This window comes from Aspergillus ibericus (assembly GCF_003184845.1).
Source record: "Aspergillus ibericus CBS 121593 unplaced genomic scaffold BO80scaffold_32, whole genome shotgun sequence".
NCBI classification, from domain to species: Eukaryota; Fungi; Ascomycota; class Eurotiomycetes; order Eurotiales; family Aspergillaceae; genus Aspergillus; species Aspergillus ibericus.
The window spans coordinates 252,002-276,652 of NW_020292130.1; the positions used below are offsets into that span (position 1 = coordinate 252,002).

Below are 24,651 nucleotides of genomic sequence, written 5' to 3' on the forward strand. Positions count from 1 at the left end.
CTGCCCCCGCCTCAGCGAATCATGGGTGAATCTTGACGCCGGTACCAGTACCCCCTGTACCTGCCTACATCCATCTACGAGGCTGCAAACTCGATCCCAATGGTCCAAGAACTATGATCTCTCAACTGCATTTTCATCATTGTGGTGACTGGCGGTGTCTCCTGGGACCGCTCACCCTTGCTGCTGCTCTGGTAGTGTGCTTTTTGGTTGCTGTGTAAACATCCTGAATCGTGCAGCCCCCACTTTTCACGGATCACAAAATAAACAACAGAAAAAGACGAGCAACACCAAATATTCAGTGAATTGCATGGGGGTGAAAGATTGATATGTAACAATACGTAAAGAGCTCACGACAACTCAGGAACCTGTCAGGTTGCTGACTGATCAGTTGTCGAGAACCGGCTGAGACCGTTTGACCAGCAGTGACATCACAGCAACCACCGCTCATGCTCAGCTCCCTGGGACTTGCTCGGGCTCGGCTTGTCGGGTTATAGGGGTGTCCAAAGGAGTGCAGTCCGCGCCATGCGGCGCAGAGATGGGAGTTAAGGATCCCATATCAACATCCTGCGGGTGTACGCGCTTGCTTGTGGTGCCGATCTTATACCCAGCAACCAGGGTGATGTAGAGTGGGATGCCTATAAAGGAGGTGACAAACGCTATGCGGTCTACTCCTTTGGGGTAGTATTGGTGGTCGACAAAGTCGAATCCTCGTACGATGGTGACCAGGACACATGCTACCAGTGCAACCCATGAACCAAACAACCCAAGCGGCGCCCGGAAGGCAAGGACCTCATCGGTGATCTTTTGGGCTTTTCGGGCTCGGATGAACGAGAAATGTATCACAAGGATGGAGACCCAGGTGAGGATACTGAACATCGAGACCAAGTTGACCGAGTATTCGAATAGCCTTTTGGAGCCGCTCGAAATATTCAAGTACGCCAAACAGGCCACGGCAGAGCACAAACCCAACGCGTAGATGGGGATTCCCCTCCTGGTTCGGCACAGAAACGAAGGAGCGTTTTTATCCAGAGAGAGTCCGTACAGTGTCATGCTTGCCATCTGGAGAGCTTGGTTTGCAGCCGATAGCACAAAGAGGAGAAGACAGGCGTTCAGAAGGTGCGGGATCACCGTCGGACCAGCAGACTGAGCAACCGCTACGAAAGCCGAGGCCGTACGCGGCTGGGAGGCTTTTTGGGCGAATGCTATGATGTGGGTGTCGTGGGGAACTAGCATCCCTAATAGCGTGATATTGACGATGTTGAAAACCAAGATGCGGTAGAAGGTTACCTTGATGGCCCGACCCGCGGCTTTGCGGGGGTTCTGAGTGCGCAAAATCGTCATGCCCATCAGTTCGCTTCCAAGATAGGCCAGCGTAGCGGAGGGGACTGTCCTGCAGATCGCGCGTATCGTGCCTGCCACGGCACCTCCTGTACCATTAGCAAAGGCTCCCGGGTCCCTCCAGTAGCGGAATCCCTTCATATCACGATCTGGTCCCCCTCCGAGGGCAAGGACGACAGACAGAGCCATAAGCCCCGACATCACCAGAACCTTGAAGAACGACAGGATGACCTCGTACTTTCCCATATATCGACTGCACAGGGAGTTGGCGGCTATTATTACGCCCAAAAAGGCCGTGATCCAGAACACGGAGTACTTGGCTTCGTTTTCTTGCCAATATGCGATCAACAACTCTCCCGCCGCTAACTGGTTGGGAATGACAACCATGAATTTGAACCAGTATCTGTTCTTAGATGGTCAGTCCTTGTTAATTGCAACATGTCTTCAGACAGGGTGGCCTACATCCAGCCCAATGTGAACCCAAGTGCTGGATCACAGAGTCGAGCAGCATGATCCGTCATGGATGGCTCAGGGGACCACGAGGCTACCTCTCCTAGGGCGCAGAGTACCAGGTAAACAATTATTCCAACACCAGTATAAGAGATCAAAATCGATGCAGGCTAACGGCATTAACACGGGCGGATCGACCTCGATTGGAACACTTACCCCGGCCCTGCTCAAAGTCAGTCGTGGCTTCTAAGATCATGACAATGCTCTTACTTGGACAGTGCATTCCCCGCGCAGATAGTTAATCCCGTGTTGATTGCTCCGCCGATGGCTTCAGGAATCAGTTGGAGGGTCACATTGCATTCAATGGAGAGACCAACCGACCATGGTGATTTGGCGTGGCTTTAAGACTCCGTAGGAAGCCACCGATTTTCCATCCTGGCTAGGAGGTTGAGTTGAACGAGCGTAATAGTCGTTAGTAGGAATGATGTCAGACCGCGGCGTTCCTTGGCCTTCTTGCAGAGGCATTTTGATTGTCATAAGACGATTCTATTAAGGAGAGGTGAATCAATATGCTTGCAAGTTGCTGTGTCCGCATGTTCAGTGCGTGAAGCATGCGAGATTCCAGCTAAAGTGGACAGGTGAATGGGGAAGGAGCATGGGTGCTGGGGTCCCGCAAGGCACCTGCCCTTCCGAGTACATTCACTACTCAAGGTACCGAGACTAACATAGAACCAACTAGGTCTGATTCGGAATCGCATGGGTATAGATACTAAGTAGTTTCGGGCTTGGCTGGACACAGTCTCAGATGATAGGCCGGAAGCCTCTCGAATACATTGGTATATCAATCAAAACAATGAGCGGTAAGCGTCTCCCACTCAGGCAACCATAAGCCATCATAAATACATAACGCCGGTCTAGAACCCCAGGGAATAGAAAGAAGAAGCAAGTGTTCCAAAATGAAGAGGGCAGAAAGAGAAGAGCCATCATCATATGATGTGGCTTTCACAGAATGGTGTCATATACACATCGCGCCGGGTCGGGAGGCACGTCTAGCGTCGCCTCAACCTTGTTTTTTCTTGGTAAATCAACAAGTACCTGTCGAAGATTACCTAGACATGTAAAGAGAGTCGCTCGACTCGGTTCTCGGGAATATCCGAGTGTAGAGAGAATCGCTCGATTCACTCCGGGGGAACATCCGTTGGTGTGCCTTGGAGATCACACGGTCGGTGTAGACGCCCTTGGCTGTGCCTCGGACAACCGTTTCAAGGTATTCCTTAAAGTCGTGAGGGGCGAAGTCGGGATACAGGTCCTTGGAGGTCAAGTAACCCAGGTACTTGGCGTATTCAGGGTTGTTGTCGCCACGGACGCCCCATGACAATTGGTTCTCGGCCAAGTAGCGGGGAATAAATTTGACGGGATCGAAGGGATAAGTCTCGCTGGACTGTCGAGCTGCAAGCACTCTGGTGTAGATGGTTTCTTCGGGAATCTGCGGCGAGATATCATAAGTGGATGTCCAACGGTCAAGCAGGTCACACTACTTACGTAGTTCCTTTGGATCTTCTCCTCACTGATTTGCTCCAGAAGGTCGTAAATTTGGTTCTGCGTCAACACCGTGTTGTACGCAAAGACCATCTTGTTGAGTGTCCTGTCGTCGACAATGATCTTGGCGACGTAGCGGCCAATATCTCTCAGATCCGTCAAAGCGAGGGGAGTATTTCCATCACCGACAATCTCGTTGTTCGCCGTGGTCATGGCATAGTCGGTCCTTCCGGACCCCAGGCGGGGGTAGGAGAGTTGGTACCACCAGCCGACGTCAATGATGGTGTAGGGAAGTCGGAGTTGTTTGACATGGTTGTAGACCGTTTCTTTCTGGAGCGGGGGTCAGCTGATGAGCGGCGGAAGACATGGCGTGCCCAGCGTCAGTAACGTACCTCGTCTCTCAACCACATGATTCCTCCCGGAGGTGCCACAGTGATGAAGCCACAGGGGACAAATCGCTGGACTCCAGCACTCTTGGCCGCTTTGGCAAGGGGAATCTGATCCTGCTGTTCCGCAGGCCCAACGCAGCTGACGACCACATCGATCCCAGTCAAGACGTCGACAAGGGACTCCTCAGGCCCCTTGAGATCACCTTTGCGGATTTGGACACCTCGCTCTTGCAGAGCAACGATGGCAGGTTTCTGGACCGACCGGGGACGCACGAGCGCATGAACCTCCTACGATACCAAGAAGGATGCGAAGTTAGTAAGGCTCAACGGGGAAAGGATAAGAAAGGAGGGGGGTGTCTCTTACGAAGTTGGGGTTTTCGAGCAGTCCGCTCGCAATGGAGCCGCCCGTCTCGCCTGCAGCTCCGACCAGCAGAACTCTAGTTCGCGACATGATGATTGTGGAAAGTGGCAATGATTCGTGGGAGAGATATTGTTCGTTCGATCGAAATAATGCAAGTCGGTTGGTTGGGGGCTGTTGGGGGGTAGGGATTTATCAGGAAGGGGAAGAATTCAGGTTTCCTCTCCCTGCTGTTTCCAAAGTATGTATTTTTGACGTTGACGTTTCCAGGCCAGGCGGAGGGTCATTCGAGGTTATAAAGGTCAGCGTCCCACTGGAGGATGGCCACTACCCACTTTTCTCTTATCCAGAAGTGGCCAGCGGTGGGTCGATTGTGGATGTTAAGCTCCTAAGAAACGCGCCCCCTTAAAGGTGTGAATCGGCTGGAGAAGGAAGGGCGGCTGTACTCCGTACGCAGGCAGTCCTCCGGGAGCCCATCCTGCGTCATCATATCCTGATTGCTACGAGAGGGTCTTCTAGACCACCACGATGAGGGAGGGTGGCAGCCTCCAGATCCTTTTCGCATTCTTTAGTTTTTTCATTTTTACTAACGTGTTTTATTTTTTTTTATTACATACATATTATGTTTTCCCCTCCCCCATCTCATTACTACTGCACCCTGCACCCGGACGACTAGTACTAGCGGCAGTACTAGTCGGAAAGTCGGCCCCCAGAAGGCGTTACTCTCTGCTGCGGCCCGGTGGCTCGGGAGTCAAACCCAAAGGGAAATTACGTCACTTGCCATTCCCCTGCCCGGGAAGCCGTAAGGCCAGTGACGATACTGGGGTTCCATGATCACTGACAGTGTCTCAGACCACACGAACAAGCAGCATCATCATCATCCTGCCCCCCTTATGACCCAGTGCTACCATCATCGTCCCACGGCAGTGGGTGTCGGGCAGGTACCTATCCTTTGTGTGTCCCACCGTCCCATCTCAATCCAAAGTGTTGGTTTATTGGAAATCCGGTCCCCTCCACTCCATCCTCTTTCGACTCCTCTGTGCATAATGCGGGGAGCAGAGGGTCACTTCCCCTCAAAATCTCAGCTTTAATAAGGATGCATATTACGGAGTACAGCGTCTGGTGCTTTACCATACCCCCCCACGTCAGGGATCTTCGGATCTGCGTGGCGGGCTTCATATTCATGACCTTTTGCAACCCTGGGAGCATGACGACATGTGGCATGGCTCCTTTGGAACGATCATTACCATTGGCGGAATAGGTACTCGTCCCATGGTTACAGTCAGCGGTTCTCCAGAATTCTGCGAAGAGAACTGTCGCCCAGTGCGCTGGAATCCATTGTGGCGGCTACCAGAAAAGCAGATTTGCAATTTGAACTAGCCTTGAAGCTTTCGCGACACGGTCGGATAGTAATAGCAAGGCAACAATAGCGGTTTCATGCCATTGACCCAGGTTTGGGTTTGTTCTGGCGGATGACCTGGTGTTGATTGTTGATGCACCTTCACGGCCCTATCTACCCACAAGGCCAACTTCGTAGGCAGCTCATACCAGTGATGCAGAGTCTGGCAATTATCCTGCTGCAGTTGAGACCTCTCGGGGGCCCCATCCGCAAACCCGTAATATCCGTTCATCCATTTAAGATTGATATGATGGGCTGCGGCGATTCATGATCCTTGGTGGCCAGGAATCTGGATCTCGAGACGTAGATAAGCGTTCTCTCCTGTTCCTGGCATCGGGTCGGATAGCCACTTAGACTTTGAATTGTAGATATTGGCCTGGTCTCCTACTAACTTTACTGACAGCTACGAGGCCAATGATCTCTTGATTCTTGGAGGCTTGTCTCGGAATCCAAACACCACTGGATGATCGTTACTCTGAACGATGGACATCTCTTACAGACCAGGCTCTGGATCGAACCAACGTCCCACGCAGTGAAACCAAACGGTTAGGATCGATCTCCACGGTACCCCATACCCGCTGCAGTTTAGGCGAAAGGCAGGTTCTCCGAAGTCCCCAAGAGCGATACAATAAGATACAATCGGAAACCGCAACCTGGTCGTTTAGTAGGCAGACGATGCCTATCTAGCAGTCGCACTACTGCAGTCATTCAACGGCAATGGGCCAATGACTTGAAACGAGGCGAGGTGGATCAACCGCTACAGAACAAACTGCGCTGGACTAGCCGCGATCAAGCACGGCGAAGGATCGTGACTATTTAATGCCGAGTGATTTCTGGGGGAATTCCAGGCGGTTGTTGGGGCATGTGAGAAATTCCCACCCTCGTCTTTGCTCGATCTGCAGGTCCGTCACGGGCTCACGGCCCTTTCCGCCAATGGCAACCAGGGTCATCTGCACACTTGATGTATCTCCTAGGCTGCGACCGAGAGCCGTCGAGATGGTGTTATTCGACCTGGGGAGTCGGTGTGGGAGGAGAGTCCAGTCAGCAGTGTCCACTGGGTGCTCTCGTCGGGTATTGGAGGGCGCGGGCAGGAGAGCTCCGAGCCTGGCATGCAGCTAGACGCGAAAGGGCTTAGGGCCCCCCCTCCCCTTCAATAATGGCCCAGATAGTGTCCCTTTCTCCAAACGGTGGGGAATGGAAATTGCGGGCAGAAGGAGGGGGTGGGAAATGGGAATGCGGATGGAGCAATCAATGTAACATCAACCACCAGGTTCCTTTGCATTTTGCAACTCGTCCGATGTTTGGGGGCGGCACATCGGTTTGCCCCAATGCGGCCACATGCCTCGCATTCAACTCTTGCGAGTCCCCATTATTGGTCCCTATCGATAGCCAGCCGGCAGAATGGCACGGGCGCAAAATGGCGCCACTATCGTTCGATCCTCCGCACACGGGGTACAAAATACCAACATCATGACCGCCATTTGATGATTTGGACCCGGTCGACCACCCGACTGATTGACAGTTTGACACCTCCATCCATCAGACCCAGTAGAGGAAGCCGCCCAGCTGATGACCAAGTGAGAGATCAGTCAATCATCGAGCTCACCTGGAAGCATGTGATTGGCAACGATGAGTCTGTTCGCACCACCATTTCATGGGCCTATTCGATTGATGTTGATTCTTCCCTGTCTATACTAGTCCCTTAGCGCCATCAGTCAACGAATTGCATACCACTCCACCTGCAAAGGGACCAGGCTCGTCGGCGCTGAAACCGCCGTCTTATTGCACGATCGCTTGGCGGCCATTCGTCCATTCGTCCATTATTATCGATAACGAAAGGCCAAGCAGATTGGCAGCGTCCCCGACCGCGCTGTTCTCGGAAAATTGCCTGTTACTGCACAATGCTTCAGCCACCATGTACGGCTGGCGCTCAAGTAATTCTGCATCAATTGTCTGGGAATAATATGTTTAGGTAGCCTTGGAACAATCCTTTTCACCCAGTTGAGAAACCAAGCCAACGACCCGATTGAAACAAGCATCGGTTGGTATTTACCCGGAGGCCCCAACGTTGAGCCAGTACCTGGATGTCTAGCACATCTTCTCACGCACCCCTTAACAGGGCTACAAATCCACACGACAGGGGTTCTAGATAGCCTGGCCTAGGCTTCATTTCGGCCGTATGCTCATATAGCCGTAGCTTACAAGGAATGACTTGTGCCATGTGTCCTTGTCAATTCCCAATCATCACTCAGGCTTGCTTGCGGAACACATGTTCTATGTATAGCTCAGAGCTGGATTGCTCGCGTCCCTGTTTGGAGAAGTCGTCTGTACCAGCAGGACATCTCCGTCTTCAATTTGGGTGTCTACATGCATAATTGCTTGTTACTGTCAGTCTAATGATATACAGCACCTATCACCTATCGAAGAAGAGACCGCCTGTGTTTCTGACCATACCCAAACAATGAGTCTGGAATCGAAAACAGCACACCATCCAATTTTGATAGTGTATAGTCGAGAACGGGAGGACCTATCTGATGTTTGTTAAGTGCATCTTAACATCTTGGTCAACTCCTCCGAGGCATTTTCACACTGCTTTACATTTGTGGTGTTCTGGAAACATCACTCCAATGCAATTACAAGCAATTTGACATTGTTCAAACACCGAGTCTGGCATCATTAATCGTCTACTTCCAGCACATAGACCAGTACGACGAATATGCTCTCCAGCAGCACACTGCCACTATGATTTCCTCGCTTCTCCATCAGTCACCATAGGCAAGGACCTAGCAATTCACGGTATTTTACCATTGATACGGCTGCCGTCTACTTGATCTCCTAAGATCGTATTGCCTTTAAAGATTCAGAAGGCTTAGATTACTCCTTGGACAAAAGATATCTAATTCGGGATAGCCATCTTGATAGTTGAGCCCAGACACCATGAGCTTCCTGTTAAATGTCTGACACATCTATTCACATTGTTATGATCAGCGACAACTATGGTTTCCAAAGAGTTGGAAGATAGATTTATGAAGACCTTATGCTTGAGTTGTCCTCACCCCCACACCAGTGATGATATGGTGCAGATTGTCGAGTAGCTGCCTGATGCAACGGCCTAGGCCGGAGACAAGAAGACGGAGGCTTAGCTTATCGATCCTTCTGCGATATAGTAAGAGATTAATGAATCAGATCTTGGTTCCGAAGCTTGAGAATGAACCTTGCCTAGTATCCGGTACTCATTGGCTAGACAAACTCGCCGTGTGTCTGGGTGTCTGGCCATTCGTCAGTAGGGGACTATTCGATTTATTTCACCGCATTTCTTTTTGCCATGACCCTCCGTATTCCTGTTTGGGGTATTGAATAGACGCGATGTAGTCGCTGGTTCAGATCATCATCTCAATCCCATAATAGGCTTATTTTCTGAAACCCGGGTGTCCTACTACTCAGGGATTCTTTTGGGATACAGAAGCATCGGGTAAAGGCTCTCCTTCGATCGACCAGCTCAAGGGCTGTATCGACCTGTTGAAGCATAGGTTCCTGATTGGGTCTAGCGCCTGCCTCTTGAGAAGCTCTCGCTTTCGCCGACATGATTCCATCCTTCAGACCGTGCCATAACCTGACCATGTCATGGACATCCCATAGTGATGTCTCTGGCGATACTGCCCCTTCTATGACTACGGCATAATGAACCGGTCTTTCCCCAACCGATAGTACTTTCTTCAATGAGGTAAGCTGGCTGATACGATAACTCAATGTACGGAGCACTGCATGATGTTTGCTAGCGCCATGTACATGACGCTAGCAGGCGGATGTCAGCTGAGCAGCATCAGAATCCACAGTCCGCGTCGGACTCAGCATGAAACGGACAGATGCTAGTCTTTATACTTTGATGCCTGATGGTACTAGTCGAGATGCGGAGGAGCTGGCAGCTGGGGATACCCCGGATCGTCACCCCCACGCGGGGTCAACTCCACTTCTCCGCTTCCTTCGCACTTCTAAGACCACCGAGCTGGTCGACGACATCATGTCACAGGAAACCTTCAGTTATTCCACCTACCAGATCCAGATCCGCAAACAAAGCCAGAGTCAGATTCCAGCCATCCCTGTCTCGATCGGCTTTTCTCCGAGCCTCTGCCTCGTATGATCCAATCAAGCGGACGAGATACCAGCGATGCCCCGGGAAACCAATGATTGCAAACAAGATGCGGCTATCTCCGCTGTGATATATGCCGTGTTGGTCGGCAATGAGCCTAGAGGTGAGGTGAAGAACGTCTTGCACAGGCCTGAGACCCCCACGTCTCCATGATGGCATCCAATCATTGGTAGATCCGCGCCCCGGATTGGGGGCTTTCAAGTCTGGGGAGGTTCACAGAAGGACAAAGCTTGTGCCAGCGATGGACATGATGACCAGGCTTCTTGCTATAACAGTCCTACATTGACCAGTCTTCCTTTGACCAGGCTGGACTGTTGACTTCGACGTGTCAACAACGCATTCATACAGCGATAGCTTCCCTGCTAGAGGCAACACTTATACATCTGTTAGCTGTCTCCAACCTTCGCTCACAACAAACAGACCTTGGGTCCTCCAAGATGACGGGAATATCCGATCCCAAGCCGCATTCTGACCATCAGGAAAATGTAGCCGACCTATCTATAGCCACGGGAACTGAAACCAACCATGTCGAGTCCGAGTGGAACGAGAAGCGGCCACCCGATGGCGACACGGCAATGGCACTCTTTAACGATCCAGATGCGCTTCATGAGGCTATTGAGCCGGCAGAAGCAAGAAAGCTACTCCGCAAGGTTGACTTGATGATTTTACCATATCTTGCTGTCTGCTATGCGTTCTTCTACATTGACAAGGTAGATACCCCGATAAGCATACCTTTTTGTGCAATGGCTGACAGTTTACCAGACAACTCTGAGCTATGCGGCAATCTTTGGGATAGAGGAAGATCTTGAACTCCATGGCACGCAGTATAGCTGGCTGTCGAGTATCTTCTACTTTGGGTTTCTTGTTTGGGCATTCGTGAGTCTGGAACATTTTGAATGAGCTGCCGATGCTGATACCTACAGCCTACTAACTTTCTGCTTCAACGCTTACCAATTGGTAAGAGTATCTTTTTCTTTACATGAATGCGGTCTAATTGGCTTACAGGAAAGTATCTCGGAGCCAACATCTTCATGTGGTACGTTAGAAACCGATGGTCTTGAACTTCTTGCTAAGTATTCAAGGGGAGTGTTCCTCATCATCCAGGCAGCATGTCATAACTTTACCACGCTTGCTGTCCTACGAGCCCTAGGTGGCGCTGCAGAGGCGTGCTCAGACCCTGCCTTCATGCGCATCACTAGTATGTGGTACACGCGACGTGAACAGCCAGTCCGTATAGGCTTATGGTATACTGCCAATGGCTTTGGGATCGCGCTTGGCGGCCTTCTCGGCTATGGAATTGGTCATATCCGAGGGTCTCTTCCTTCGTGGAAGTACGAATTTATTGTCATGTAAGGCTGGGTCACTATTCAATAACTGATACTGATGGTTTGCAGTGGCTGTCTTTGTGCTGCATGGGGCATAGTCATGTTCATTCTGCTGCCTGATTCTCCGGTCACGGCACCTCTTCTCAGCAAGAGGGAGCGTCGAATCGCAGTTGAGAGAGTGAGAGAGAATCAAACAGGTATTGAGAATAAGCACATCAAACCTCACCAGATTCTTGAGGCTTTCTCGGACTACAAGCTCTACTTTTTCTTTTTCCTAGGCTTAGTTTGTGAGGCATTCTGCCGTATTCAGTAAGACCACGCTAATATGTCGCCAGGTAATGTTCCCAATGGTGGGATTTCGAACTTTGGAACGATCATCATTCAAGGCTTTGGTTTCTCAACGCTGGTGACAACCTTGATGCAGGTATGTGACGAGTCAACAGATTATGCACTAGGCTGACAGTGCAGATTCCCTACGGTGTTATAATTGCACTCTCGATTCTGCTTTGCGTGTATCTCAACGACCGATTCGAGAACAAGCGTTGCATATTCGTCTTGATTTTCCTCCTTCCGAACATCGCTGGGGCGTTTGGGCTACGGTTTGTGCACCAGGACCATAAAGTCGGTCGATTGATCTGCTATTACTTGACTGGGCCGTACAATGCCGCTTTCGTGCTGATTCTCAGTATGCAAATTGCCAACACTGCCGGTGCGTTGCCTCATCTCAACCCTGGGATACGACGCTGATGATTACAGGTCACACCAAGAAGGTTGTCACCAATGCAGTCCTCTTCCTAGGATACTGCACGGGTAACATTGCAGGCCCTTTCTTCTACAAGGAGAGCCAAAAGTAAGCTGCCTTGCCTTAAAGATGATCTGGCAGAACAGAGCACTAATGGTATTGAATCACAGACCCACGTACGAACTGGGAATCTGGTCTATGATCGTGTGTCATCTACTGGAAGCCGTGCTCATATCCACGCTTGGTCTTTTGCTCCGGTGGGAGAACCAACGACGTGATAGGATCCAGTCTCAGACTGCAGGTGGTCTTGAGGGGAGAGATCTGGACTCTACCGCGTTCCTGGATTTGACTGATCGGGAGAATCTCAAGTAGGTGCCTTTCTCAGATCACTGGTGTCTGACTGCTAACCTGGTTACAGCTTCCGGTATATTTATTAGCTTCGCATACTCTGACGGCATTGCGCGGACTTGGAGTGGTATCCTTCCATAGCAACCCACATCAACCTTTTATCTAGACTCCACCACGGATTAAAATCTGCTATCAACCCTACTACGTATAGCGTATTTCCATCCGTAGTCAGTTCTCCACCATAAGCACTAATATTCTCCCATAAGGACACTTAAATGTATCTACTCAATCTGCATCAGAAACACTGTACTCGCCCACCCCTCCGCACAAACATGCCTTCCCCGAACAATGACAACCAGTATTTGTCTTCCTATAATAGGATCCTTGGGATTTGAAGAGGGGAAGGTCGAGAGGGTCGTGGGGGTTAATGTACATCTGCGGTGTTTCTTAATTCTTCAGTTGAGTTGGGTTGATCTGAGTCGGATGGGCGAGGGTGTGGTTGGAGTAAGCATAGTAGGGTTGAGGTGTGTACGCTGCAATCGGTTGGCCCCCAGACAAGGGTATAACTACTCTCATTCAGTACCCAAAAACAACCCAAACAATCAAATATACATGCTAGTAATAATACATTCACCCAAGACCATCGCCGAGATGCAAAATCTACCGTCTCTTCGCCGCCCCGCCCGCCTTCTTGCCGGCAATCGATCTCTTCTGGCGGAGGTAGTTGGCCACGAGGTTCTCGACGCTGCCCATGTCGTGCTTGGGCTTTCTGTAGTTCAAAAGAAGACATAGTTAGCACGATTCCCAAAATCCCAACTAAGTCCCACATCACGATCAAATCCCAAGTCAGTAAATACGCACCTCATATAATACAACCGAGCCCTCCTCTTCCTCTTCTCCGTCCTCTGCACAATCTCCACGCTCTCCACATTCGGACTAAACACCTTAACCGCCATCTCGACCCCCACCCGCGTCAACTGATTCCGCAACAAAAACGACGTATCGATGCCCCGGAGCCGAATACTCAAACACACCCCGGAGAACGGGTCCCCGTTCTTGAACGTCACCCGGAGAATATCGCCCACCTTGACACTGCGCGGGTTCCGTCGGTAATCGAACAAAGCCATCCGCTCGCCGGTGGGATCCAATTGCGCCAATTGGGCTTCTTGTACGGCGCCGATGGGGTCCTTGCATTGGGGGGCTGGTGGCGGGGGAGGGATTTTGCGGGCTTTGCGTTCTGGATATCATACATCATTACGATTAGCTACCAATCAATCAATCAGATAGAAGGGGTATATCAGTACCCAAATCCGGCCTCATCCGCAACGGCAATTGTCGCAGAAATTGCTCCGGCAAATTGGCCGGCAGAGGCTGCGGCTCAGGCTTCGCGGAATAGACGGTGCTGAGGGCGCGACGACCGAGGTGGTTGCTGTGCTGCGTTAGGGGCTGGGGTCTGAGGAGCGACCGGAAGCAGCCCAGCTGCTGCAGAATAGGGGAGGAGGTCGCCATGGTGGGAGTGACCTGCGTGGTGTGCAACAGGAGCAGCGTTGGGTATGATGAACAATCGGATCTCGAGAATTCGGACCGGCAGAATTTCCGCCAAGCCGCGAGTTGCCTGTTTGGGTAGTCGGCCAGATTCGACGCTCGGGAACTTTTCTGCCGCCAGACAGCAAGCAAGTCTTCACTCTCGGTGGGTGTTCGCCATTGCTTCTCGTTGGATTGAGGGGATTAATTCTTGTTGGTTTTATTTCTCGCAGACCAAGATACTGGGTTGATCAGCATGGCGCAAAACGCCGTGGGAAGGCTCTTCCGTAGCCAGAATTCCTCGTCGCTTCGTCAGTCCATTGGGTCGATTACACAGACGCGCGGTATCTCGAGACATGGTATGTATTCAATCCCAGATTCCCAGATGACTACAGAAGTACTGATTCAGTGGCATTATCAGCCGTCCCAACCTTCACCCCCACGACGTCCCCCGAACTGGACCAAGCCCTCAACCGCTTCCGCGAAGAGCTGTTCATACCCTTCAGCCTGGGCCAACAACAACGGCGTCTAATGTTCCGCCAGAAATACGCCGACCGATTGGAACAAGAGCCCGTGACGGCCAACCTGGGCGAGGAGGAGTTCCTCCTGCGGCCGATGGACCCGCAATCCCGGCCGACCAAGAACGAAGCCATCGAAGTGATCTCGTTGATGAAGAACACCACAGACTGGAAGAACCTGGTGCCGTTGCTGTCCGGGCTGCGACTGTCGAATCGCGTGCTCAAGTCGAGTCGGATGGAGTGGATTGTGCGGAAGGCGGCGGAGGCGAATGCGCTGGGGGTGATGTTGGAGTGTGCGAAGCAGGTGGAGCGGACGGGGGTGCAACTGAATGAGGTGGGATTTGTGCAGAGATTGTTCTTTGAGTTGCATCGGAAGGCGCAGCGGGCGGAGTTTCAGGGCCCCGAGGTGACGAAGGCGTGGTCGATTGCGACGCAACTGGTCGGGTTGATGGAGCGGCCGGGTCATGTGCAGCATGATGTGGCTAAGGATCCGAAGCGGAGGCCATTTTTGATTGGGATACTGTTGGAGTTGAGTGCCGCGCGGGCGTTGAGTGAGTTTGGGGGTAAGGATCAGGATGGGATGGTGCGGCTGTATAGTCAGCGGTTGTTGGGGAGCTGGCCGCTGGGGAACTTTAACGGCGAGACAACGGAGTGGGTGGCCGTGGATCAGATGCTGCAGGAGAATATCCCCATCTATAATGGTATGAAGCTGGCGCTGCAGGTGCAGGGCGTGCCTCATGAGCGGTCGGTGGCTCCGGCCTTGAAGAACCGTCTCAATGAGCTGAACCAGTTGATCGCGAAGCAGCTCAAGAATGCGCCGGAGAAGGTCCAGCAGAAGCCCACGGTGGGTCTGGTGCAGGCTCAGCTGTTGTACCAGGGCTAGACGAGGTCGGGGGTGATCGGATTATGAATTGTATATTACCATTTGGATCGTTCGGAGCTCTATCTGTATTTGAAATAGATGCCATTTTCATTGTCCTGATATGAAACTAAACTATGTGCTATCTCCAACATGATGCAATGATGAGAATTTTGATCGAGGTGGCAATGAGGAAAGGAAAGAATCCCGGAATAAACGCTCAAACGCGCATGTGCTGGACAAGTGATTACAGGAGCTGGAACGTGTTGTCATCGCGGATGCGAGCTCTTCCTGCCAGCGCGGTCTTACCAGAGATGACAGAAGGACCGGAGACAGTGATCTGCGATGGTTAGCGGATGAATTAAGTCTGGGGCAATCGACTAACCTGTCCCTCCTCGATTGTGGCATCTTTCGGCACCTCAGTCAACACAACTTCCACACTGCTCAGAGGCGCGCCAAAGTGGCTCGCGCCTTTGAAGCGACGGTAGTCAAAGACGTTGGTCTGGAACACGGCTCCCGCAACTCCGGGACCACTCAAGGCGTACACGACACGTGCTCCAGTGAGGATGCGGAGGTCGGCAAGTTGCTCATAGTCCAACTGAACCTCGGGATCGGCATCGACGCGGTGAGAGACGCACAACAGACGCAGCTTGTCCAGGGAGAGTTCGGCGGTGGGCCCGACGTTAGCCACCTGGTTCAGCACGCCATGCGATGGCATGTACCCGGAATCCAAGCTTCGCACCTGGATCCAACGAGAGAACCGGGAGATAAAGCCGGAGTGCGGCTTCATGAATTTGCTGTGGTAATCAGACATGGTGCGAGAAGAGGCAACAATGACAGTCGGAGACACTCCAACAGTGGCGAGAGCAAAATCGACACTCTCGCCAGCAACCGAGTTGAGAGCAACGGACGCATTGGAGTACAATGCAGTCATGATCTGGCACAGAGGGTACGAGCGCGAAAGTGAGTCAATCGAGAGAACGAGATCGCTGGGGCTGATCCGCTGGGGACGAGGGATAGAGTACATGAGGCCAGCAATACCCGAAACCAGGTTCTGTTCTTATTAGCTCAAGACCTTGTTGTGGTAAATAAAGAACCTACCTCGGGCTGATACTCGACGAACTCGCCTGCGGACGACTTGGACGGCCAGACGGTGGTCACCGAAGGCGTAGGAGAGCTTGGGTCCCAGGTAGGAACCTCAAGTCCAGCCAAATCCTTCTTCGCCTCAACCAGTTCGTGCCAGACACCCACCTCCAGAGTACCCTTGACATCCTCGGGAACATCGTTCCAATCCATATGCCTGCTCCCAAGTTTCGCGACCCAGATAACCTGCGAGAGCTGATCATTTCCCTTGGCGACGAGAGACAGGTCGAGAGCGCCGGCCTCGGCAATAAGAGCTTCCGCTTGAGACTCCTTCAGAAGAGTCGAGAGCGATTCTGCGTCCAGGTTGTGGGGGATGATGATCGTCTTGAGTCCGTAGAAAGCGCCCGCTAGAGAATCGTTAGCACTGCAGTCACAGACCAAACCAAGGGTACGAACCGAAGATAGCAGCCAGCAGCTCAACCGAGTCCGTCAGACAGATGGCAACCGTGTTCACCTTGGAGGATTGCAGGCGACTGCCAATGACGTTCATTTCTTGAGTAACTTGCTCCAACGAATGCTCGATCGCTTTTCTCCCAAGAACGGTATAGATCTTGCCTTGTTTACCGGTGACTCGACCATCCTCTTCCACTGTGCCCCGCACCGCAGCCTTCCAGATATCACGTAGGTCACCCTTTCTGCCACTTGTCCATCTCGGAGCTCCAGGGTCCTTGACGTTGAGTCCGGATCGGAGAGGGAAACCATGCGGAGTCTCGAGACTGCGGTATTGGGCCGTTTCACCAGGCTGTCGGACGGGGAAAGCAGTCGACTGACGAGCGAGAAGAAACGGATGGATATCAGTATCTTTGGACGTGACGAAGGAGAAGACGAGGAAGGCGACAATGCCGCCCGCGATCAATGTGGTGTAAATGTTCCAGTCAGCCAGCAGCTCGGCCACGAGGGCATCAAGCTTGGCCACAATGGACGTATTGGAGTCCATGATGAGGGAGTCGTATCTATCGAAGTGCGTCGGACATCCACCACAATGGATTGGAGAAGTTGTCCTCTTCTTCTCAGCCGGGGTGAGATGGCGAGTGACGTGAGGGGGCTGAGCTGGGCTGAGGCTATGATGGCAGATGTGGGGAGCCGCGGCGCCTAATCGCACTAGTGCCGCCGCCAGCTCCTGATTCGGGTTGGCTGAAAACTTCGCGCCAAAGGCGCTTGCGTTGCCAGTGAGTGACCCTGCGCCGCACTTATCATCAAAACAATCAGTCGCTGTCTCCATCACAACTGCCCGAACCAAGTCTCCTGTCCCCCTCGCAACGACACAGTATGATCCTATCGGGCCCTCGATCGTAATCCGTCACCCGCAAACAACTCAATGTGGTAACCTCCTGCATCCCTCTGCAACTAATCCACTACAGGTAAGTCAACGGCAATTTTCCTATTTCAGGTAAGTTATCACGCCCCTGGCACCGTTGCAACAAGATGCGGTACTGATCCCGCTTAGTTTTGATCTTCAATCAGCGTTCCTTTTCCCACTGGCACAATTCAATGGCGTCCCCAGCCCCTCCCTCCACCCCCAAAGCTGCGTCCGCGGCCGCAGCGACGCCCGATGATTCCCAAACACCAGGGAAGTGGCGTCATCCGCATCTGAATGAGGTGGTCCGTCGACAGAATGCTGGCACATTCGGGGATCGCAATGTCAAACGGCTGGTGTGGAACGCCATCGCTTTGCTTGCAACCTGGACCTTTGGAAATAGCTTCAAGTCATAGTGAGTGGCGGCCGGATGCACCAGTGTTGCTCCTCCTAACCAGCGTGCAACAGCTCTCTTCTACTCCAGAATATCATCCAGCTCCCCACGTACCCTGATCTGTCGTTGCTTGTTCTCCGACTCATCTTTGCGCTGAACATGCTGGTTGCGTTGTATCCCCTCTTCCGACCGAAGGACAACTTCTCCGACATTCCTTTGACCCCTACACAGCGTGCGCTGCTCGGACTGGATCCCGCTACACAGTCATTGACTCCGGGCTCGACGTACGTTACCCCGCCCAGGTACCGGGTCTCTGCGTCTCGGAACGCGAGCCCCGCTAGCAGATCTGGCTCTCCATTGTCCGCGAGTGCCAGCGCGTCCGGGCGCAGGCTGTCCTCCGGGGCCTCCTTTTCGCCTTCTCCGAGTCCGTTGATGCAGAAGTTCGTTGCGACCGGGGGCAAAGAAAGCGGGCGGAGACCGAGCTTTGGTTCGTCCACGCTGGGTCGGAGTTCATCCTTTTCGCCTTTTAAAGAATCTACGTCCACGTTTCGTGATTCTACATCCACATTCAGAGACTCCACCTCCTCATTCAGAGAATCGGCCTTCAAAGAGTCCACCATGTCTACCATCTCCACCTTGTCGACCATGTCCAGCCTCGCGCCTCCGACTCCTTCGCCGGTCGGTGGCAAGCGGGTGAACCTGGGCTTGAGCAACAAGTGGTTGTACGAGAGAAGCCGGCGTCTGTCCGCCAGCAATGGTAGTCTTTAGTGGAGGAGTGGCGGGCGGGTCCAGGAGCATAGGGACGATTCATGTAAACTCGTGTTTTCTAGCGGGGTGCTTCGGAAATACCTTTAGGCCGTATATGTATTAGATATCGCATGAAGTACTTTTGTCATTAGAGAGAATCCCCCAGGCGCAAGCAGCGTCGTGGGTGCTCCGTGCTTCGTAGCTGAGTTCCCCAGTCGATCTCCGGGTCTCCACGGGCCTAGTTCCCGCTTCCAAGGCATTGACCCCAAGACCGCCAACATGCCACAAGCTAAGTTCACGTTCATAATTCACACGCGGCCTCTCTCGATTGGGCTTACGTCCCAGCAAATCACCCTCGGGGATCCCCCTCGCACCGGACATTCCGACCGAGATCTGCTATTACTCAACTGCATGAGGTCAATAATTTCGTGATCTCGCTGGCGGCTTCACCATGGGAGCTTCGGAGTCCAAGCTCGTCTTCAAACAGGGCATCTTCCGTCTATCAGAGGAAAAGGATATTCCTGCGGATGATCCCTACTGGGCCAGAGTAGGTGTTTTGGCTGTTCGCGATTTGATGCCCGTGGGGAGGTTACTGACTGGTCCTCGTAGTTCTGGGAGCTCCCAGAGTCCACGGAGGACGTCTTCAGCTTATTCACACCCGCCGATATACGACGGACTCGCGATCATGCCTTATCCAACTTTGAAACGCTGTTACTCTCGGTGACGTCGCGTCTCACGATCCTGAAAAATCATCCTTCGTTTCCCGATCCCGAACTCGCCCCCGACCGCGATGCGCTCAACTGTATCCGCATCCTGACTCGCCTCCTGCCCTTTATCTACGAGGCGGAACATCTGGAGGATTGGGAGGAGAAATTCTTCTGGGGCCGTCGCAAGAAGAAAACAAGAGAGTCGCAGGTGGCTGCAGAGGTGCTGTTCGATGAAGCGCAGACGGAGGATCGAGAGGCCGCCCCGCGACCAGATTATGAGGATGCGAAGCCTTTGGCGGAGGAGTTGATGGACAATCTGCTGGAGCTGTTGTTCTACACTGGTTTCACAATTCCACAGTTGCCCACTGCGAAGAGCAAGGTTTCATATTCGATCTGGCAGAGTGGGGTGGGTTGTAACACGTCCATGGGCTCCTCTAAAGAGCTGGAGAACAACCGCTGCGAAATCCTACGGTTGTTGCTTACATTGACCGGAAAGGCCATGTATATGCCGTCTAGTGAGTATGGTCTTTGATTTTGAGGGCGCTGCTAACAGTTTCAGGCCTACTCCCTGTGCAAGGTGTCAAGGCTATCTCTTATATCACGACTTGCTCTGACAAGCAGGTGGTACTGACTCTACTCTGCTCGCTACTGAATACCGTACGTCCTGGATAGATCTGCGCTTGAAATATATGCTAATGGGTTAAAGGCGGTTAAATACAATCCAGCTTCATGGAGGGTGCCATACGATCATGTCGTTTGGAAGGACCCCAAGCAGATTCTGGTCATTTACTGCTTGCAATTCCTCCTCGTCCTCCTTCTATACCCAGTGCCAGAAGACGGTCGTGGAGCTCCGCCGAAGAACTATTATCGGCACTACTTTGGAAGATTGCATCGGCCGCAAGATTTTCAGTTCCTTACTGACGGCATGACCCGAATCTTGAATCAGCCGGTCAGTTACTTGCTCGCTAGTTGAAGTCTGACTAACTATTTGTATAGATGCAAGCGACCAACTCCTATCTTCCCGGCAGCCAAAGGTCGGTCAAATGGGCTCCCGAGATGCTGGTCCTATTTTGGGAGGCTCTGCAGTGCAACAAGCGATTCAGATCATTCATCATCGACTCCAACCGCTCGCATGACTTTGTCATTCTCTGTATATTCTATGCTATCGTGTACAAATCCGACCCTTCCAAGCAAGGTGTGGTCAGGATGTGCATCTTCATCATGCAAACGATGAGCGTTGAGCCCAATTTCGGCCAGAGTTTGAACACCAAGTTCGAGGCGCAGGAGACTCTTCCGCAAAGCATCCGTATTCCTGGATTCAGGGGAACGTATGCCGACTTTCTGATCATGGTCCGTCATTTGTCACTCCGTCTTGCACATGAACTGACATGTTCTAGTCCGTCCATACCTTGATCACTGCCAGCAAAGGCAAACTGAACACCGTGTATCCTGCTCTTCTAGCTATCATCAACAATATTGCCCCGCATGTCGAGCATCTTTCGCCCAGCTCATGCTCCAAGTTGCTGCAGCTCTTCTCATCCATGTCAGCTCCCAGTTTTCTCCTAGCCAACGAGACCAACCATATCCTTCTTGCAGCAGTGCTGGAGTCTATCAATTCGATCCTGGAGCATCAATTTACCAGTACGTCATTTGCCACGCCTCATGGATCTCACTAACTGGTGCAGAAAATCCTTTCCTGGTGTATGCGATTCTAAAGTATAGAAAGCGCTTCGAGGCCGTGCGAGAATTCACCCTGGAGAGCGGACAACAAGAAATAGAACGCCAGAACGAGAGAAGAAAGTCCTCGAGCGGGTCGCACGAATTCGCCTGTAGCCCTGTCCTTTCGCCCTCTGATGAAGATGCCCAGGTCTCTTCTGGCACCCGGTCGCCCTTGGGTCGCATTCCCGAAGAGAACAGCCCATTTGCGATCGGTGGAGACGAGGATTCCGACGATGAAAGAGAGGGGCAGACCACGCCGGCGCAGGATTCGCCGTCCGTGCAAACGTCTCGCCGGCCTTCGATTTCCTCTGTTGTAGAAGAGAGCGTTCCCCTTCAGCTGCGCGGCATGTCTGAAAAGGCCCGGGGCAAGATGCCGGCTGGACAGCCGTCCTTCTCGCGGCAAAACAGCATGACTAGCCAGAGCAGCCTTTCGGCAGCCTTTCTCACATCTTCTAGCGGCTTCACGCCGACTACCGCATGGGTAAGTCGATGTTCTTGTATAGCATCACGCCTTACTGACGAAATGTTAGCTGGAATCCTGGTTAGCCGAGCTGCCACTTCACACCATACTTACAATCATCTCGGCCATCGCGCCCCATGTTCCCGAGTCGGCCTTCCGATCCGCTTCAAGCGCGGAAGCTCGCACGCTGATCACCAGCCTCCCGTCGTTTTTGGAAGATCCCGCGATCCAGACCATTGTTTCGGAGCCCTCGCCGGTCCGGGTGCATTCGTTCGAGTGGTCCGCTCTTTCGATGGGCTGGTATGAATCCTTGCTCTGGGGCTTCATCTTCTCGAGCGAGATGGTGGTTGGCTCCGCCTCGGGTGCGACACCGGGGACCGTTGGTGTCTGGAACGGAACTGGCATCAAGCTGTTTAAGGTGCAGGAGGCTGCCGCGCAAGGACCTACGTTGCTTGCGCCCAAGGGGGCTGTCGATGCCGTGGGAAGCAACCTGGTGCAACGCATTGGCAACTTGAGCTTCCGACGGAGCAGCACACAGGAGTCTCAGACCAGCTCCCGGCCACCGTCGGTTCGGGAGGTCTAGTTGTGCTGCTGGGTTCTGCTTCTGGCTTGTGAAGGATGAACGTGTCATTTATATATTAGCTTGTTAATGATTCCTATGTTGAATGATACCTCCCGGCGTCTGCGTGGGCTGGTTGTGTTCAGTTAGTTTTAGACGTTAGCGTCAGGTTGTTGTTTTTCTTGTCGCTTTTGTTTTCGTAGCTTTAAGCATGTATATGTCCTGTGCAGATAGTATCGTAGTAGTTGTTGCCTCGGGCTCGGAAGGCCACCACGTGAGGCCGCGATTGGCTGGAGACCTCCTTTCATTGTGCTTGCCCTCCCGTGAACAGAAAGGCTCGACCTCCATCATTTCACCCAATCTTTTATTCGGACAATCGCTATAGTTACATTTATTCATTAGTCTTAGAACGTCAAAACCGTACCAAAATGGTCCTCCTCCGATCACTGGTCGCGCCATCTGCGGTCCTTCTCGGGGTCCCGAGCCTGGCCGCCGCGGGAGCCACGGAGCTGCAAAGCGTATTAAGGAACACGCATGGGAGCAATGATTATGGCTACCCGACGGACTTTACCAGGGGAATTATGCCGGTGAGTTCAACCATTGCATAGGTTGTGCCGTTGGTCAGTGACTGAGATTATTATCTACGGTTCAGATTCCAGTTCATTCACACAAGTAAGTTGTTGGGATACCTTCTATATGCGCAGCTACTAAGTGCATTGACAGTGACTATTGGAGAGACATACCTTTCTATACTGGTATTATACCACTCAGTTGTAGTGTTTGATACTATACTAATAATTAGATTAGCCCTTTCAAAAGGATGTATCTCTACTGAAGCGGATGTATGGCTGTACAATAGCACTCTTTATGTTCGTCCTCCCCTATCCCATCTATCTAGCCATGCCACACCACTTACAACCCGAACAGGTTGGACACGACGAATCCTCCTTGACTGAGGATCGAACGTTAGAAGCCTTGTACATCAACCCCATTTTAGACGTCCTGAAACGCCAGAACCCCACGAGTCGATTCGTGACATCCCCTACGAACAAGTAAGTCCTCCCCAGTCTACTGCAATTTTCACATCTACTCAAATAGACTAATTGATGGGTAGTGGCGTCTTTGATACCGCCACCTCCCAAACACTCTACTTCTTCATCGACGTCAAAACCTCCGGCCCAGAAACCTTCCAAGCCGTGATTGAGGCCCTCCAACCCCTCCGCGAAAAAGGCTACCTCACCACCCTAAGGAACAACGATACCGTTATCCCCGCACCCATCACCGTCATCGGAACCGGTAATACGCCTCTGGATATGGTAGGCCCCGTGGCAGACAGGGACTACTTCTGGGATGCGCCGCTCCATGCCCTCCAGGAGAGTAAGTATGCCGATATCGATGGATTGATTTCGCCTATTGCGTCGACGAACTTCGAGGCAGTGGTAGGGCCGCTTCGAGGGGAGATGAGTGAGGACCAGCGAGGGTTCCTGAGGGAGCAGATTCAGGTGGCTGGGGAGAGGGGCATTGGGGCGAGGTACTGGGGGACGCCGTACTGGCCGATTCGGGTCCGGGATTCGGTGTGGCGGGTGTTGGTGGAGGAGGAGGTGTTGTTGTTGAATGCGGATGATTTGGATGCGGTGGGGAGGGTCTTCTGAAAGCGTTTATGCAGCTGAGTGTCGGACTGTCCAGGATTATTGATACTTTCTACGGAAGGAAAGTTTGGAGTTTTTTTTCTAAGGCCGGTCGTCGCTTCGGGTCACTAATGACCGCAATTGCACTGATCAGTTCTTGATAATAAAATGCCGAGACCAAGCAGTCTATAGATACATCCTTGGCGCATTGTGCATCTTGTAGTAGTAGTAGTACTGGTAGTAATACTAGCATCCTGATCCTAGTTACATTCCTGTTGCATCCAGGGAAGCACACACGACCAGTGAACTACCGTAGTAATTTATAGACAATGCACCAAGATATCCCAATACTTTAGACCATACATACACGATCCATTTGACACCGCTATACGATACTTAGTATTCAAGTCCAGTACTAATTGCCCACCCAAGTATAAGCGACAGACCCACCGCATAAGGCTTTTCAACGTATCTCCCAAAGAGTCGTCATTCACTTCCCTATTCTCAGCCAGTCTCCTACTTCTCAGAGCAGGGTAAATTGCGCAATGAACATCTAAGTTCTCACTCTTTTTTCCTTCGGGAAAGGGTCATCTCTGGTGATTATTAACTTGTAGGACTGTCATTTTGAATACCGGTGAGCTTTTCTCTGGATTTGATGGTCATGTACAACAGGAACTTCATAGTGAAGTGGAAATCGATTATTTGCTGGGTAGATCGTATGTTCTGCGGTCTCGCTCTAGCCTTTGCTTCGGATTGACATTGCCAGAGAAGGTAAATGTATCTCCCAGCTGTGGGAGTCACGATGACGCCACGGTAGTCTAGACTATCCCCTCTCGTCTACCATCATGTATCGAACGCATCTCACAGACACTCCTATCCTCCGACACAACTCAGCAAGCAAGCGAGACCTCATCCACCATGAATCCCGATCCAGAATCCGCAGTGTACGTTCACTCATAGCCCATCACACGATCATCAATAGCCATCTCTAACTATGTCCTACCCAGCTCCAATCCACTAGAACTCCCCACCGCAGAGATCGAAGCCCAGCATCTAAT

At 52.1% G+C, this 24,651-nt stretch overlaps 11 protein-coding genes across 11 annotated transcripts; 7 read left to right on the top strand and 4 right to left on the bottom strand.

Moving 5' to 3' along the window:
• Positions 1–59: 59 nt before the first annotated feature.
• BO80DRAFT_386594 (putative amino acid permease) lies at positions 60–2,355 on the bottom strand. The gene is made up of 5 exons (XM_025717021.1): positions 2,166–2,355; positions 2,059–2,116; positions 2,005–2,011; positions 1,801–1,958; positions 60–1,741 (listed from the first exon to the last, which is right to left on the bottom strand). The coding sequence occupies exons 1-5, from the start codon at positions 2,323–2,325 to the stop codon at positions 451–453; spliced, it is 1,674 nt and encodes a 557-aa protein (XP_025573253.1). The 5' UTR covers positions 2,326–2,355; the 3' UTR covers positions 60–450.
• Positions 2,356–2,430: 75 nt separating this feature from the next.
• On the bottom strand, positions 2,431–4,569 carry BO80DRAFT_411602 (aromatic alcohol reductase). Its single transcript, XM_025717978.1, has 4 exons — positions 4,081–4,569; positions 3,720–4,004; positions 3,331–3,657; positions 2,431–3,274 (listed from the first exon to the last, which is right to left on the bottom strand). The coding sequence occupies exons 1-4, from the start codon at positions 4,165–4,167 to the stop codon at positions 2,894–2,896; spliced, it is 1,080 nt and encodes a 359-aa protein (XP_025573254.1). The 5' UTR covers positions 4,168–4,569; the 3' UTR covers positions 2,431–2,893.
• BO80DRAFT_149632 (uncharacterized protein) lies at positions 4,380–4,963 on the top strand. The gene has a single exon (XM_025713771.1). It carries the CDS (start codon positions 4,603–4,605, stop codon positions 4,906–4,908), a length of 306 nt encoding a protein of 101 aa, XP_025573255.1. The 5' UTR covers positions 4,380–4,602; the 3' UTR covers positions 4,909–4,963.
• Positions 4,964–6,697: 1,734 nt separating this feature from the next.
• Positions 6,698–7,590, top strand: BO80DRAFT_149772 (uncharacterized protein). The gene is made up of 3 exons (XM_025713772.1): positions 6,698–7,106; positions 7,172–7,445; positions 7,510–7,590. The coding sequence occupies exons 1-2, from the start codon at positions 6,802–6,804 to the stop codon at positions 7,434–7,436; spliced, it is 570 nt and encodes a 189-aa protein (XP_025573256.1). The 5' UTR covers positions 6,698–6,801; the 3' UTR covers positions 7,437–7,445; positions 7,510–7,590.
• A 2,470-nt stretch (positions 7,591–10,060) lies between these two features.
• On the top strand, positions 10,061–12,127 carry BO80DRAFT_360641 (putative MFS allantoate transporter; the record flags this gene model as incomplete). The annotated part of the gene is made up of 11 exons (XM_025715974.1): positions 10,061–10,333; positions 10,386–10,499; positions 10,547–10,580; positions 10,629–10,659; positions 10,706–10,972; positions 11,018–11,235; positions 11,284–11,372; positions 11,417–11,657; positions 11,705–11,798; positions 11,861–12,058; positions 12,109–12,127. 11 exons carry the CDS (start codon positions 10,061–10,063, stop codon positions 12,125–12,127), a joined length of 1,578 nt encoding a protein of 525 aa, XP_025573257.1.
• A 184-nt stretch (positions 12,128–12,311) lies between these two features.
• Positions 12,312–13,585, bottom strand: BO80DRAFT_386602 (mitochondrial 54S ribosomal protein bL19m). Its single transcript, XM_025717022.1, has 3 exons — positions 13,343–13,585; positions 12,900–13,275; positions 12,312–12,807 (listed from the first exon to the last, which is right to left on the bottom strand). The coding sequence occupies exons 1-3, from the start codon at positions 13,545–13,547 to the stop codon at positions 12,699–12,701; spliced, it is 690 nt and encodes a 229-aa protein (XP_025573258.1). The 5' UTR covers positions 13,548–13,585; the 3' UTR covers positions 12,312–12,698.
• A 120-nt stretch (positions 13,586–13,705) lies between these two features.
• BO80DRAFT_503711 (uncharacterized protein) lies at positions 13,706–15,061 on the top strand. Its single transcript, XM_025724394.1, has 2 exons — positions 13,706–13,921; positions 13,984–15,061. The coding sequence occupies exons 1-2, from the start codon at positions 13,819–13,821 to the stop codon at positions 14,961–14,963; spliced, it is 1,083 nt and encodes a 360-aa protein (XP_025573259.1). The 5' UTR covers positions 13,706–13,818; the 3' UTR covers positions 14,964–15,061.
• Positions 15,022–17,112, bottom strand: BO80DRAFT_427035 (uncharacterized protein). Its single transcript, XM_025719907.1, has 4 exons — positions 16,479–17,112; positions 16,041–16,429; positions 15,325–15,993; positions 15,022–15,279 (listed from the first exon to the last, which is right to left on the bottom strand). The coding sequence occupies exons 1-4, from the start codon at positions 17,017–17,019 to the stop codon at positions 15,187–15,189; spliced, it is 1,692 nt and encodes a 563-aa protein (XP_025573260.1). The 5' UTR covers positions 17,020–17,112; the 3' UTR covers positions 15,022–15,186.
• A 165-nt stretch (positions 17,113–17,277) lies between these two features.
• Positions 17,278–18,672, top strand: BO80DRAFT_411618 (NPCC-domain-containing protein). Its single transcript, XM_025717979.1, has 3 exons — positions 17,278–17,472; positions 17,530–17,794; positions 17,848–18,672. Exons 2-3 carry the CDS (start codon positions 17,574–17,576, stop codon positions 18,539–18,541), a joined length of 915 nt encoding a protein of 304 aa, XP_025573261.1. The 5' UTR covers positions 17,278–17,472; positions 17,530–17,573; the 3' UTR covers positions 18,542–18,672.
• Positions 18,673–18,792: 120 nt separating this feature from the next.
• On the top strand, positions 18,793–22,152 carry BO80DRAFT_427037 (Hid1 family protein). Its single transcript, XM_025719908.1, has 8 exons — positions 18,793–19,067; positions 19,130–19,742; positions 19,787–19,884; positions 19,934–20,176; positions 20,224–20,577; positions 20,625–20,868; positions 20,913–21,427; positions 21,477–22,152. Exons 1-8 carry the CDS (start codon positions 18,972–18,974, stop codon positions 21,987–21,989), a joined length of 2,676 nt encoding a protein of 891 aa, XP_025573262.1. The 5' UTR covers positions 18,793–18,971; the 3' UTR covers positions 21,990–22,152.
• Positions 22,153–22,310: 158 nt separating this feature from the next.
• BO80DRAFT_427038 (uncharacterized protein) lies at positions 22,311–23,775 on the top strand. The gene is made up of 6 exons (XM_025719909.1): positions 22,311–22,552; positions 22,618–22,637; positions 22,689–22,720; positions 22,773–22,834; positions 22,893–23,017; positions 23,080–23,775. Exons 1-6 carry the CDS (start codon positions 22,394–22,396, stop codon positions 23,615–23,617), a joined length of 936 nt encoding a protein of 311 aa, XP_025573263.1. The 5' UTR covers positions 22,311–22,393; the 3' UTR covers positions 23,618–23,775.
• The last annotated feature ends 876 nt before the right edge of the window (positions 23,776–24,651 follow it).

Coding starts and splice junctions, on each gene's coding strand:
- BO80DRAFT_386594 (XM_025717021.1), bottom strand. CDS start 2,325: ATGACAATCAAAATGCCTCTGCAAGAAGGCCAAGGAACGCCGCGGTCT. Junction 2,117..2,165: donor ACGCCAAATCACCATGGTCG/GTTGGTCTCTCC, acceptor TGATTCCTGAAG/CCATCGGCGGAGCAATCAAC. Junction 1,742..1,800: donor GGGTTCACATTGGGCTGGAT/GTAGGCCACCCT, acceptor ATCTAAGAACAG/ATACTGGTTCAAATTCATGG.
- BO80DRAFT_411602 (XM_025717978.1), bottom strand. CDS start 4,167: ATGTCGCGAACTAGAGTTCTGCTGGTCGGAGCTGCAGGCGAGACGGGC. Junction 4,005..4,080: donor TGCTCGAAAACCCCAACTTC/GTAAGAGACACC, acceptor TTGGTATCGTAG/GAGGTTCATGCGCTCGTGCG. Junction 3,658..3,719: donor TCATGTGGTTGAGAGACGAG/GTACGTTACTGA, acceptor CCCCCGCTCCAG/AAAGAAACGGTCTACAACCA.
- BO80DRAFT_149632 (XM_025713771.1), top strand. CDS start 4,603: ATGAGGGAGGGTGGCAGCCTCCAGATCCTTTTCGCATTCTTTAGTTTT.
- BO80DRAFT_149772 (XM_025713772.1), top strand. CDS start 6,802: ATGCGGCCACATGCCTCGCATTCAACTCTTGCGAGTCCCCATTATTGG. Junction 7,107..7,171: donor CATGTGATTGGCAACGATGA/GTCTGTTCGCAC, acceptor TGTCTATACTAG/TCCCTTAGCGCCATCAGTCA.
- BO80DRAFT_386602 (XM_025717022.1), bottom strand. CDS start 13,547: ATGGCGACCTCCTCCCCTATTCTGCAGCAGCTGGGCTGCTTCCGGTCG. Junction 13,276..13,342: donor GCGGATGAGGCCGGATTTGG/GTACTGATATAC, acceptor TATGATATCCAG/AACGCAAAGCCCGCAAAATC. Junction 12,808..12,899: donor GCTCGGTTGTATTATATGAG/GTGCGTATTTAC, acceptor TTTGAACTACAG/AAAGCCCAAGCACGACATGG.
- BO80DRAFT_503711 (XM_025724394.1), top strand. CDS start 13,819: ATGGCGCAAAACGCCGTGGGAAGGCTCTTCCGTAGCCAGAATTCCTCG. Junction 13,922..13,983: donor GCGCGGTATCTCGAGACATG/GTATGTATTCAA, acceptor TGGCATTATCAG/CCGTCCCAACCTTCACCCCC.
- BO80DRAFT_427035 (XM_025719907.1), bottom strand. CDS start 17,019: ATGGACTCCAATACGTCCATTGTGGCCAAGCTTGATGCCCTCGTGGCC. Junction 16,430..16,478: donor GCTGCTGGCTGCTATCTTCG/GTTCGTACCCTT, acceptor ACGATTCTCTAG/CGGGCGCTTTCTACGGACTC. Junction 15,280..15,324: donor CCACAATCGAGGAGGGACAG/GTTAGTCGATTG, acceptor TAACCATCGCAG/ATCACTGTCTCCGGTCCTTC.
- BO80DRAFT_411618 (XM_025717979.1), top strand. CDS start 17,574: ATGGCGTCCCCAGCCCCTCCCTCCACCCCCAAAGCTGCGTCCGCGGCC. Junction 17,795..17,847: donor GGAAATAGCTTCAAGTCATA/GTGAGTGGCGGC, acceptor AGCGTGCAACAG/CTCTCTTCTACTCCAGAATA.
- BO80DRAFT_427037 (XM_025719908.1), top strand. CDS start 18,972: ATGGGAGCTTCGGAGTCCAAGCTCGTCTTCAAACAGGGCATCTTCCGT. Junction 19,068..19,129: donor ATGATCCCTACTGGGCCAGA/GTAGGTGTTTTG, acceptor TGGTCCTCGTAG/TTCTGGGAGCTCCCAGAGTC. Junction 20,578..20,624: donor ATGCCGACTTTCTGATCATG/GTCCGTCATTTG, acceptor GACATGTTCTAG/TCCGTCCATACCTTGATCAC.
- BO80DRAFT_427038 (XM_025719909.1), top strand. CDS start 22,394: ATGGTCCTCCTCCGATCACTGGTCGCGCCATCTGCGGTCCTTCTCGGG. Junction 22,553..22,617: donor TTACCAGGGGAATTATGCCG/GTGAGTTCAACC, acceptor TCTACGGTTCAG/ATTCCAGTTCATTCACACAA. Junction 22,721..22,772: donor AGACATACCTTTCTATACTG/GTATTATACCAC, acceptor TAATTAGATTAG/CCCTTTCAAAAGGATGTATC.